At 33.7% G+C, this 14374-nt stretch overlaps 1 protein-coding gene across 1 annotated transcript in view; it reads left to right on the top strand.

Annotated features, from left to right (window-relative positions):
* Positions 1 to 11484, top strand: part of LRP1B (LDL receptor related protein 1B) — a 739603-nt gene extending 728119 nt beyond the window's left edge. Inside the window, exons 86-90 of the mRNA XM_061354354.1 lie at positions 3042 to 3118; positions 5406 to 5496; positions 5880 to 6024; positions 7076 to 7174; positions 9605 to 11484. Of these exons, the coding sequence (XP_061210338.1) occupies positions 3042 to 3118; positions 5406 to 5496; positions 5880 to 6024; positions 7076 to 7174; positions 9605 to 9745 (553 nt within the window). The 3' untranslated portion in view covers positions 9746 to 11484. The remainder of the gene's footprint in view (positions 1 to 3041; positions 3119 to 5405; positions 5497 to 5879; positions 6025 to 7075; positions 7175 to 9604) is intronic.
* Positions 11485 to 14374: the final 2890 nt, after the last annotated feature.

Genomic DNA, 14374 nt, shown 5'->3' with positions numbered 1-14374 from the left:
AAACCAGTGTCTTTTTGTGGTTCTGCTTCAGTAACACATTTTTGTTTGCTTGTACTGCAAATCTCTTGTGTCTGACCATGCAACTATTGGGAATGGTACAGAACAGAAGTTCCTGCTACCAAATGATTTGGAAAGGCACAAAACGCTGTTCATCGGATTGAACCAAAAGTCAGTACCCATGATAGGTACTGTTTTTACTAAGAACATTTTATGTCTACAATATCTGAAGACAATGGAAACAGGTTAAGTCCTGCTCATTTCCAATGTTCCTTCATGAACAGTTAGTTGTCCATGTCCCAACCCCATCATTATTCATATGCCTGCTCATGGCTAATTTTCTGTGTCAAATTCCCTTGCAGACAGCATACCTTTCCCCTGGGCTATATTTCTTGTTCTATTCTGTCTTCCCAAGACACGTTTTTACTAGCGTGATGAACCATCAAAGGGTAATCATTTTACCTTTAAGGACAGAAGGAAATGACTGCCATCCTGTCAGCTTCAGTCCCTCGTGTGTTTATTTGAGACAGCAGGCATTTGGAAAAAATGAAAATGAAGTGGCAACTAGCTATCACATTTTTGAGACTTATGAAATGCCTCTGAAGTTTTTCAATATTGCTTTTACAGTTAAAATGCCAAAATAGGTAAAAAACTTCTAATATTCTTACCTTAATCTGCTCCTCTGTTTACTACATGTATAGCTCTAGGATTTCTTTTTCACCAACTGTTATGGTGTCAGTATCTGTAATGATAAAAAAAAGATTTAGCAGAGCATAATTGTACATTTTACACAATTTTCTCATAAGCTTATGTTTGCATGCTTCATAGTGATTCTTTTGCTGGTCATGCTATCCTATATTCTTTGAACTGTTTCAAGACAGATTTATAGTAATGGTACTCTTACACAGCAGAAGTGTTTGAAACCTTCAATATAAGGATTTGGACACAAAGTTAAGATATGTCTATCACTCAAAGAAATCTTTCCATTTCAATACTGTAGTATTAGATGAAAATTGCCTCTCATAACAAGCTTTAATTGTATGAGCTGAATCCCCACAGCAATGATGCAGAACTTCCAGAAAGAAATATAAAGACTTTATTTCATGGTTGTCACATGCCAACAGTTTGGATCCCAGTAGAATATTCTAAGTATAAAGATCTATGGTGTTTCTCTACAAAAAATGGAGATATTAATTTTGCAGCCATATGCTGAATAGTGGTCTTTCAAAAAAACAAGTTCCTTGAATAGTATCTCAGTGAGGTATGCTGTCAGTGTAATCATTTTCATTTGATATAATTATTAAAAAGTGATTGTAAAAAAAAATAAAATTGAACATGTGCATCTTCTAAAGCAGGAGTGGAAATGTCGGTGGATTCAGTTTTAAAATATATAAAATCATATAGATGCAATCAGTATGTAAAACTAGTAAGTAGTTTTCTTTGCAGTGAGAAAATTTAAGTGTATATTTATCATGTTTAAGTAAACAAACTTATTTGAATAAACATGAAGAGCCTGCTATACTACAGTTTTATCTATTGCATGAAAAATCTTGAATTAATTAACATGTTTTTAAAGACCATCTGTGCCTTACCTCTTTGCTTTACCTCTGTCTCACTTTAATGACCTTCATAACATAACCTACCAAAAAAACCAAAAGAGTCCCCCCAGAAAAATTAAAAGCTAATATGAAACCCAGTAAAGAATTTTATCCAAATCATTGTAGAATCATAGAATGGCTTGGATTGGAAGGGATCTTAAAGATCATCTAGCTCAAACCCTCCTGCCATGGACAGGGATGCCTTCCATTAGAGTATAGGATTGTGCTGGCATAGGCTTAGGAGCAAAAAGAGAAACTAGCCATTCTTCTGCAGTGATCTGCAAAGAAAAGAGAGAGTCCAAAGCATCACCAGCACAGTTGGTTAGGGCTCTCATATAAGAATTCCACAATTTTGTCTGGAATATTTTGCACCTTTCCAAACTTTTTTGTACTATGGAACAATGTCAGTTGTTAAGCATGTCCACCTCTGCAATTTGTTAAAGCTTTAGAAAGGCATTGGGAAACTGTAGTTCTTACAGCTGCAATGCAGTGTGCTGCTCTGTTTCATTTTCCTAAAGATAACCCATGTTTAAATTCATAAATAATTAAAAAACACTTAGAAAAAGATATAATTCATTGCACAATATGCACCAGGAGAGAGAAAAAGTGACTACTTCCCGCTGCCCCAAAAAGGAGAATTTGAGGTTTTATAATAAACTTAATCATATTTACAGCAAGGTGAATAAGCGATTGATTTTCATTGAGGTATTTGTTTCCATTTTTTGACAGATTTGCTGAGTCTGCATACTTGGACTCCTTGTGTTTGCTTGTATTCATGGAGAGCTTTCTGAATCCAAATTGAAGAAATATTCCAATACTGATATTCCTAGAGGGAAATTATAGCAGAATAACTGTGTACCCGTCCAGGCATCTGGTTCATGAAGTGTACATTCAGAATATAAACAGTATTCAGGGCACTCTGAAGCCAGTAGATACTCCCATCCCTTCAGGACAGCTCTTTATGCTTTAACTCTGTCACCTACTTACACACACATATTTATTTCTTCAAATACAAACATAGTTATATAGTTCAGAATTGAAAAAGATAAAGCCATCAAAATGTTGAATTTTCAGGAAAGTGTTTAAATCTGAAAGCAAAGAAAAGGGGAATTATAGCCTTATTCAGAGCAATGGGGGACAGCAGAACTTTGGAAGGAGCTATTTGGCATGGAGGCTGCAGTTTACTGGATGCATGTAGTCAGATATGCTTTGTGGATAGGGATGTGACTGTACAAAGCTATAGTTTTAAACTAAAAATGTACTCAGAATGTTTTAAGTGTCATGTCAGAGTACTCCTGACTCCTTCCATGAAGCTTATTGTTTATTTAGTAGAATCACTGTTGTCATTCTCATAGCTCTTGAGAAGATGCTGATGGTCTTTTTAATAGTTTAGTGTGTTAATAGATGACTTACATTAACTTTACCATCTTAATTGGATCCTTCTAGATGTTCAGCCAACTGGTCAGGCACACAGTGTGAGAGGCCAGCTCCCAAAAGCAGCAAGTCTGACAATATCAGTACAAGTAAGTACTTCAGATAACTGCAGTTGCTTGTCAAATTTGGCTCAGTTTAGAAATTTTGATCTGATAATAGAATGTGAGTCTGTGTCATGAAATGTGCTGGTTTACCCATACTTATTAAAAAAAAAAAAAACACAAAAAAACCAACCAAACAAACACCACCCCCCCCCCACACACACACACACAAAAACCCACAAAACCCCCCACAAACACAAACCCCCCACAACTGTAAATGTAGGGATGTCCCAACTTTTTGATTGGCATTCAGTGTTTCATGAGGTGGTTTGGATGCAAGCCATAAACTATACACTCGCTGGTTCAAGGGCTAACCTGCACTTTTCTTAAATAGAAAGTGATGGTATCATTGCCGTGTAGATACCTAGTACGGGATTTCTGACCATTTAAGTCCTACTGAAAGCATCAAAAATAGAATTGTAAGTAGTTCATAACTTTTGTATTGGCTGTCTGCAGAGGTCTGGATTTTACCTACTGTGAAAATCACCCAGAAAGTAAGAATAGCTCCAGTCATATTTTTCTTTTAAACATGTCTGTAAGCATAAAAGGATGGTATTGCTACACTGTTGGCGGTTTAAACTGGACAAGGTTCCCTGTGGTGCATAGAGTATGCTGATGGTACCCTTCTATATGTCTCTTGGTCGCATTTAACCCAACTGGAGCAATAAAATGAATCACCCTCTATTCAGGTCGGCTTGATGCTTAGATGAAATCTTCCTAGTGATCCAGATAAGTGAAAGAGCACAAGATGGAGATGGGCAAAAAAGCAGCCAGAACCTAGACCAGTGCTTCATGTTGTGGGAATATCTCCTATGATTTGGGAAATGCGTGTTCATCTTCTGCCTGCTCCTACAGGACCAGGCTACACCATGTGCACTAGATGGCAATTCATCTATGGTGGGCTGTTGCTTGTTTTTTTTCTTGAATGTTTACCTGCCAAGACAAAATGAACTGGTGGTTTTCTGGTGTTTTGGTTTGTTGGTTTGGTTTTGGGTTTTGGTTTTTTATTTTTTTCTTTTCTTGGGGAGAGGGTTGACTCTTAAGTTAGAACTTCATCCAGTCATTTACCAAATGTTATCTTAAAATAGCATTGCTGTAATGTCATTTACATACTGAATCTTCATAAGCTGGAGTGAACTCGGGATGCTTCAAGTTTTTATTTAGTAGTACTTTGTTTCAGGCCACTGACAACCTGACTTGGCTTTCAGGAAGCCTTCAGGCAGAATTCAAGGCATCTTTTTCAATCCTTTATTTAGACTGTGCTTAATGTATGACAGAGACTGCAAACAGCTTATTTTTTTTAACAAGTCAGTAACTGTGAAAAACAGTGAAAAACCACCAGTGATATCTAAGGAAAAGCAGGTCATTCTGTATTGGCTTTATACTGAAGACCTGCAGTTTATAAGGGCCATTTTTTTATAACATAAAATTGTTACATGTATTTCTTTATTGCCAGATACTTACATTAAATCTGAGAAATTCTTAGAGGGGTACAGTTGCTGACCTTATTTTTGCAGGTAGTGTGATTTCAGAAGTTATCTGCCAAAATGTTAAGCCTGTTTTCTTCTTCCCTGTTCCCTCCTCTCCTTTAACATCACTGTCTGATCTGTGCACTTTTTCTGCTACATTAAGCGTTATTGTAGTTTCCTTGATTATCTATATCAACATAACAAAATAATTGGCTCCTGAGTACAATGCAGTAAAATACAGGAATGATATCACTATTCTATGATTCTAATGCACCAACCATCTAAAAATGTATATTGCTTATTACTTTTCATTTTCCCACAAATAAAAGTAATAAATACATATAAATGCTAATAATGGAATTCTTTAATCACAGGTATGCCTACTGAATATTTTAAATTAATAGTTCTGTGACTTAAACATACTACTGAAGATGATGGTGATAAAGTCAGTAGCCATGCCACTCCTGATTTTTCAGCAATTCCACATACCTTCATATGGTACCACTACACATGAGAGCAGCATGGTTCTTATTTTATTATTAGTCTAAAGTATATTGGTATCCAGAAGGAGGAAGATCCTGATTTGTTGATAAAAATACTGGTGTGTACACCATTATCTATAATGATTTCTTTTTTACTATTCATAAACATTAAAATTTCCAATCAGTAAAGCTCATCACATGAAATTGCACTTGTTGGTAAGGGTTTACGGTTTTTTTCATTAATAATTTAACCATTCTACACATGTGAAGAAATTATTTGATATAGCCATGAGTATTCAATGATACTTCTTTTTCCTGGTTTAGGAAGCATTGCAATCATTGTTCCTCTTGTTTTACTGGTGACTTTGATCACTACTCTGGTAATTGGATTATTTCTTTGCAAAAGGAAACGAAGGTAAGTAGTTTCATATTGATGTATGAAGTAAAAAAGTAAATATTTAAAGTATGTGCATCTTTTCACCATAAAAAGTTCACTTCATGTATGTTGAGGAGAGATTTTTAAAAAACACTGCAACAAACAGCACCAAACTTGTTTGTGGCTGCAGTGACTTAGTTATTATTTATACTTATATTCCACATACACTAGATAAGAAAAATGTAGTTCTGTTCTTATCCAGTTTGTTCAAACTTGTCAAGGCTATATAAGTGTTAATAATTTTAACCAGAGACTTAGTGAAGTTATTAAACAGAATTAATGTATGTCATTGGAATCAGAATCCAAGAAATAAATTGAAAACCCACTGTTTTCTTTTTTGTGTGTGTGTTTATGCGTAATAGGACAAAAACAATACGAAGACAACCCATTATAAATGGAGGAATCAATGTAGAAATTGGCAATCCATCATATAACATGTATGAGGTGGGCCACGATCACAGTGAAGGTGGTCTTTTAGCCTCAGATTTTACTGTAAATGCAGAAAAGGTAATTTTTTTTTTTTCTTCTTCTGGTGGCAAAGCCACTACTTATTTTATGTCTTGCAAAGGTTTTGACATTTTTGAATGTAATTAGTAGAAACATAAAGACATTTAGATTTAGTTAATGTAAAGGCAAGTTAGATTAGAATTATCTAAGATTAGAATAAATGTCATGTGTATATCAACAGCTGTTTTGCAGTCTGATGCATCCTGATGGATATTTTCCCCAGTGTCTGTATTTTTCCAAAGTAGAGTTAGAACTAAATGGTGAAATGTGTTTTTTGTCATAGACACATTGCCTTAAATCGCCAAACTACAACCTATTGGTTTAGTCTAGTTGCAAATACTGAATGGAAATATGTTATTGTACAGTCTACCGTCTGAAGTGTGAAGGGGTATATGCATACATATGAGGCTAACTTATTTCTTATATGAAAAATTCTAAAGGCATAAAGAATTCAGAGTCCTGGCTGGATAGATAGATAGATTAAATGTTTACTTAAAGCTAGTAAGTATTATCATTTTCTTGTAAAAGATGCTGTCATTTCTGCAGCACCACTCTTCAGTGATTGAACTCTCTGAGTGATATGACATGGGATGAACAGGGTAATGCTGTGATATCTTTCCTAGAGCTCTGTAATCAGACATAAACCAAAGGGCAGCCATCATTCTGTAGCATTTCTGGCAAAGCAATAACCGGATTATTGATAGCTCTAGGAATGTCATTGCTGAATCAGTGTGCTGAATACAAGAAGTAAGCTGAAAATGAAGTTACTCACTGGAGGAAGAGTAACTGAACCAACGCTTATTGTGAAGTCTGGCTCTAATCATTAATGGAAAATTATTTTAAAATGCTGAATTTTATTCTTCTATTGAATGTAAGAATTTTTCATATTGAAAAATAGCTGTAACTAGATTTTTTTTTTAATTTTTTTTTTTACTTCTAAATCACTCTAAAATAAGGTTTTTAATCAATGCACTGTTTGTTTAACAGTGTTGATAAGTACACAGGGAAAATGCTTTATCAGCACAGAAACTAAATTTTTCTGTTTATACAGGCCAGATACATAGGGGGAGGGCCCACTGCATTCAAGCTTCCCCACACAGCTCCACCAATCTACTTAAACTCTGACTTGAAAGGACCACTGTCAACAGGGGTGAGAAATGATGAATCAAATCCATTTCATTCCACCACAGCCTCTTTCTAAAGAAAGTTTGTCTTTAATTTTTTAAATAAGAGGCGTTTTCTGTGTAGTTTTATGTTTTGTTTTCTTCTTTTAATGGAGAGAAGAATGACAGTCATTAATACTCTTTCTATTTGAAATAAAGGGTTCCTCTCTGCATCCAGAATTTCATCTGTACTCATGATTGTAGCATGAACTAAAGCTACAAATGAGTCTTTGCAAATGAATGCAAGATCTGTAACCAATGTGGTGCTTTTCCATGGCATTATTTAAGTTTACCATAACATTCACGCCACGTATCTTGATACATTTATAATTTATATGTAATTACAGGCATTTAGTGAAGTTTGTCAAAGTGAAAGAAGTTCCCAAATAAGCGAAAGCAAGTGCTTTTATTTTAAAGAAACTTGATACAAACTAAAATGAACAATTTCCTTTAATATTTGCAGTGCATTTTTTTTATTATTGAGTTTTCAATCAATTTTTATTATTTACTTTAAAACATCACATTTTGACTACAATTTAACATGATGTTTGCAAACATTGAAATTTAAAGTATTATAGGGACATCAATATGACATTTCATGTGCTTCAATATATATATATATTCACCTTTTGTGCCATTTGCATTCTTACATGGTTGAAATATGCTGTATTTGGAAATTTAACAATTTGTATAGGGTATGAAAGCTAGAATATGTGCCCATTTCTAACATTAACTCTTTCTGTTATTAGAAATCAATTAAGTTACTTTCTGTAGCTCCTGCAATATGCTGTTATTACCCAGTCAAAGAGGTATCATGAGACAGAGACTACTATTATATATAATTTTAATAACTCTATAAGGCACTATATAGATGCCAAGTGCTCTCTTCTGTTGTGGTTATTATCCTTAATAATGATTGTCAATGAAATAAGAAGTCCTATCAATTGAAATAAAAGTACATTTCTGTTTTCCTAAATTTCTGATTATAATCATTACAACAAATGTAACAATCTCTAATTCAGTTGGGACAGACAGGTGTCACTGGTGTTTGCTGTCATAAATTACTACAGCAGTTGATTGAATATTTATGTTTCATTAATACAAAAGAGTATTTTTTTTAATGTGACTCATCTTTTCCTTCTTTCCTGCCTCCATTCCAGGGAGGTGTGAAACTAGCTTGTAACTAACTAAATGAGTAGCTGCTGTAGATAGCAAACCTAAGGAATATCTGAATCCTGGGCCCAGAAATATTGATCAACAGAGAAAGGAAGACCTAGATTCTAGACATCATTCATTCCTTGTTGCTGAGAATGTACTGAGGATATTTGCAAGTCAGGAAAACCTATCCATTTTTGGTTTGGGTAATTTAAAGTTTAGCCACTTATGTACACCAAACTAATTTACCCACTTTGTAGCTTGTATTCCACTCAGTATTTGTGTGAGCAAAGCTGTGCTGTTTCGTTAGTTTTAAGAAAGGAAGATTTTGAATACAGGATGTTTTTTCCAGCTATTATAGGTAAAAAGCTGAACATCTAATTGGATAGCAAAGGTCTTCTAGGAGTCTATAAAGACACAAAGTATGAAGGCATTAGTGGAGACATAGATAAGATAAACCTTGCTTTATCCTTAGCATGAGTGACAGGAGAGTAAGTTTTCATCCATGTTATAGACATCCTTCTGTGCTGTCATACTCAGGAGATTTCTCGCATACTGAAGTACTTAGCAGAATTAAAAATGGACTTGTCCTGTACTGAAGTTATGTTAATTTCAATAGATTTTTTTGTTAAAGTCCAAACTACCAAAATTATTGAGAAAATATTTCTCAATCTGTAACTACTATGATATATTAACAATTATGTTGGTTTATTATTAAAGTTAAATTTACATTTTGGAAGTATTTAATTTTTGGTCAAATCATGTTGTATATTTGGGCCACAGAATTCGAAAACATGGTCAGCTATTGATGGGATGCTGATGTCTTAGAACAGGTAATATATGGAAACTGTTATTTGCAGTTTTCTACTGTTAAACTTGTCACATGGTCTCACAGTGCACCTTCTCTATAAACTTCTTCATACCTATTCTGAAATATTACCGTGTAATAAGGTGGACAAGTCAACATCAGAGACATTGTTCAAGGTTTTTGTCTTAATTTTCATCATTGTTCTTTATGGTTTGAATATCATAATATCCTGCATGTCATGTCATTGATTCTTTTAATAGCATGTCTCATCCTGAATTTAGTTTTTAACTAAATAATTAACTCATCAGGTTTTCAGAAGTCCAGGTATCTATTAAATATGGCCAATTATATTTTACATGTACTTGGTCTTGCTTTAACAAACCCATTTCCATTTCCATAAATGTTAATTTTGGTTTAATCTGACTGCTCTAATTTATACTTAATTTCTCTGCAGCCAACAAATTATGCCAATCCAGTATATGCAAAGTTATATATGGATGGACAAAACTGTCGAAACTCCTTAGCAAGTGTTGATGAAAGAAGAGAACTCCTTCCAAAGAAAATAGATATTGGGATAAGGGAGACTGTGGCATAATCTGCTGTTACCTTTTATACTCTGTATAAATGTATAAAATATAAGGATTACTTTTCTATGTACCAACAGTATTATAATTGTTTCAGCATCAGCATTACCTCTGTTTTTTGTTTGGTTGATTGGTTTCTGGGTTTTTCTTTTGCTGATGACTTTTGACTGACCATTTGTAAGGTATTTTTATGAAAAAGAAACTGCACTACGGTACAATTTACAACAATGCTGCTGAATTAACACACCTTTAAAATTGTTAAAATTGCAAACAACATATTCATTTGTAGCGTGAAAATGAGCAATCTATTTTCTATGAACTTTTTTGGTTCTACTTAATTGATGAAGATGATATCTGCACTTTTTCATTATGTAGTCTGGAAGCTGTAGTACAGTGTGTAATTCTGTTTATTTTAAATGGTGAAAGAATGATTGAATGGTCTACTCTCTTCTTTGTGCCCATTAGAATTTCTCTTCAGATCCTGGTAAAGCTAGATAACTTTTCACAAACAAACATAACTTGCTTTTAAATTAGCTTTAGGTCGCCAAGAAGTAAGCAAGACTATAGAAATGAAACATCTAATGATCTGCATGAACACAATGATTATGTTTCAGAAATTCAGTGACTGTACCTGATATACTAAACATATATACCATGTAAACAAGCTTTGTATTTATTAAAACCTTATAGAACATAGTAACGGTATATCTTGGAAGCTGAAACCTTACTTGCTGTGGGACAAAGCATATGAACACCAACAGTCCTGTAGGACAGTAGCCACCCTAGAGCACAAGAGGGCATTGCCTCCACATGCATTATATGTTTACTCGCTTAATCATACTCATTACTTATGGATTAATAATTCACCAACACATGCCAAGCAGTAGGGAACAAACCAAACCCCAAATCTTAAGCACACACAGATGATCACAGCATTCAGTTTTGACAATCACAAAAAAGTCATACTCATGATATTAAAGAATAAAAAAACACTGCAGTTTCTCTAAATGAAGATAAACTGTGATGCTGCAGAGGTAAAACATAGCTAAATTGTATATTAGGGAAACCTTGCCTAAGACTAAGTTTCAGTATTCTGGGTTAAATATGAAAATCCAATTATCAAAAATGAAAAGCATCAGTAACAATTGCTAGCACTTGCTCTGACCTGGTCTGCTTCCTGTTGTTGCTAAGAGAAAAAATCTGGTTCAACTTTTTTAATTTTAATAGGAATAAAGAATACAATTTCTTTCAGGTTTGAACTGAATCAAAATATTTTATACATAACTTTAAAGGCACAAAAGATGTATTCACATATATACAGTGGAGGACTCTTCCTTTCCTCTGTGAGACATGACTGACTTTTAGGTATCATAATATATTAATCTAACAGATTAAATATGTTTGTGGTTGCTCTTTATTCCCTTTGTACAAACATTACAAAAATAACTGCTGTTTTATAAAAGATTTTTGTTGTACTATTGTGCATGCATACTACCTATTTCTAAACTTTGCCATATTGGGGCCTTTATAAAACTCTTGATTTATGTAATACTAGTGCAATTCTGCTTGAACAATGTTATGCATATCATAAACTTTTTCAGGTTCTTGTTTAAGTACATTTTTTTAAATTGAACAGTATTTTTCATTTTGGTTATAATAGTCATTTTGCCTATGTTTCTACAATGAAGTGTTAAATACTTTATAAAAAAATTGTTGACTGATTTATTTAAATGAAGATCTACATACTTAATTCAGTGTGTTGACTAATTTTTAAATTTAACTTATAAAATGAAAACTAGACAAAAGCAAATTGAAGGGAAAGGACATTACTTTGTACAAATGCCTAAATTTCTTTTTCTTGTTTTTTTTTTTAATGACAATTTTTGCCTTTATACAACTTCTATTTAAATGTTTTTGCAGTTCTGCACATTTGGGTAACTTAGGTGTATAGCTGTATATTATGTAAATAGAATTTTAAAATAATTTCATTTTTTATAAAAATACTGTATTAAATAGTTTCATACCATGCAGGTATGATTCCACAGGATCTGCTTTTATTCTGCTGACCATCAGAGATTGGTTTGGCCCTCAATTTTTGCATAATTCCAGGTTTTATGAAGTGTAAGTAGTTGGGCTTTTCAGAAATATTGCAGTATGTTTTGTGGCAGAGAATCTCATGCTTTTAATACCCAAGTAGTGCTAAACTTTAATTAGTGGCTATACAAGTAACCTGAGTTTGAATCATGAACTCTTACACAGACCAAATGGAATTTATTTATTGTGATGTCTCATGTTCCCTTTCAGTGAGATGTTTTTATTTACTTCACACTTGCTTTAGTGTAAATTACTTTTTAAAACATGAACTTAATTTCTTTTCTTACAAATACACAGTTGATATCAGTAGAACTATTAGATACTGGATAGTAGATCAGAACCTAGTCTTAAGTTTATAGGCAGAGTTTTGATATTGAGCTCTACCACTGCCATGCCTAAAGATCTTTAAATCACACATTGGTGTAATAATCCCCAGTGGAATTGGTTGGTTGGTTGGTTTTTACTTTACCAAGGTTCTCTGCAGGAACTGTTTCTTCATCAGAATCCCCAGGCTTCGTAGCTGTGCACACAAGGGTCTGGTGGGGGGAAGGACTGAGAACCTGATCAATAACCTATATGTGCATCCTTATAAGCTCAGTAAAATAATTTTGGGCAGGAATTTCTATAAACGTTTGCAAGGAACAACTAAAATTTTTAACTTTTCACTGCCTTCTTGTTGATACTAATGCCAAAGATTCATATGTGGTTTAAGTTGACATAAGCTTAGAAGAAAAAAAATCGGATAAATGTGCCTGTATCTCTGATTAAAACATCTGTCTCTTCAAGGTATAGTTGCAAGGCTTTTTCTGGTTGCTTTCTTGAAGATACTAATGTTTTTTCATTTGAAATGCCAGTAGTGTACTATTTCACTCTATTCATCAGGGTAAATTTTTTCTTCCACAGTACTAATAGTTTTTCTTAGCAGTGTGAAGCAGTTTGTGGGTTCCATAAATATCAGGTATTAAAATTATTCAGGAAAATATAACTTCCGACAAATCTAACCCTCAAATACACTGTTCATTTACTTTTTACTCTCAGGCTAAGGAATGTTTCCAAGTTCATGGGTGGCCACCATACAGGTCTATGTCTCTTTTTTTCATTACCCATATTTACATTTAAAAAAGCCAACAACATATAACCTTGAAGGGTGACATGATGTGCTCCGCCACAAACTAGGTTCTTAAATTCTTTGCTGAATGGAGAATCTTCATGCATAGCATGCAAAAAAAGGCATTTGTGCCAAACTTCATGTAATTGTGTCTAGTTGTTTTTTTTTCTTCCTCAGAGGTTATACTATTCACACGTAACAACAGTGCACTGGAGTCTCTGCCTTGTGATAGGCCTCCTGTTCTATGCAAGAATTTGCATAAACTCTAAATTTTGACAATAGAAGCTCAAAACAGCAAATTGAGATGGATAATGTTTTTGCTACTTTGATTTGTCATTCCGCAATGATGCTCTTGCTACTTTGATTAGTCATTTTGCACAACTAAGATAGATTGACAATGTGAAAACAATCCTGTTGATAAACACAGTAGGAAGTACATTTGAGAATATTTCTTTTGATGTGTGTTTTTTAATTGGTCTTTCATTTCCAAGACAGTCATGGCATTTGATGTTTCTAGAAGGAAAGTTCTGTAGTGGAATGCCTTCAAATCTTCTACCCACGTTTATTATCAATAGCAGAATAATTAATATTATATATAATTAATATAACATTTTTTATCAAGCTCTTAGTGACCAGAATCAGAGTAGTCACACATCTAATAAAATTTTGTGTAAACACTTTTCAGAAAAATTGTTTCAGTGCATAATAAAAATAGAATAAAACAGAATAAAACCAAGAATAAAACAGAATAAAGCAGAATAAAACCAAGTACCTTCTCCTGTATCCCTCTCTTTGGAGGATGAGAAGATGAGAAAGGAAGGAAATGTCAGTGTTAATAAAAGTCCTCAAGGCGTAAAAATAAAAAAAAATTTCATGTAGAACAAGGAGATCAACAGTGAATCTTGTCTAGCTAGCCTGGGGCATCGCTACAAAGATATTGAGACACTGGAAATTTTCAGTTCTTAGATGGGCAGAAGTATGGCTGATAGAGGGAATGATAATTTATCATCGGAGTTCTCTAATTTATTGCGCTTACCATCTCCACATGTGAGAAATACAGATCTGACGAAAATAAGGATTTCTAATTTACTGCCTGAATTATAAGCTTACAAAAAAGGATGAAAGAAGCATAAAGCATCTTTTTGCTTCCCTAGGCTAGCTGCACATCACTTAGTACATATAGTGACTCCCATGACCTCTGACAATGGTCTTCAAAGCAGAACCTGAATAGAAGGAACTGTCTGCTGGCCTCAAGAGCATATTGAATGAGGTTTTCCTGCAAAGCAAATAATGATACTACCACCTCCACTACTTCTATTAAACCTAATAATAAGCCATTTTTGTAAAAAAAAAAAGTCATTTTTAAATATCAAGGTATGTACATATACAAAAGATGTATAGTATCAAAGTGATGTGTGGTTCCATAAATATAGTCATG

This window comes from Neopsephotus bourkii, unplaced genomic scaffold (assembly GCF_033783945.1).
Source record: "Neopsephotus bourkii isolate Nb327-2 ecotype Australia unplaced genomic scaffold, CSIRO-AGI_Nbou_v1 NB_730, whole genome shotgun sequence".
Taxonomy (NCBI): Eukaryota; Metazoa; Chordata; class Aves; order Psittaciformes; family Psittacidae; genus Neopsephotus; species Neopsephotus bourkii.
The sequence above is the reverse complement of the archived record's forward strand: the minus strand, read 5'-3'. Positions and strand labels throughout refer to the sequence as shown.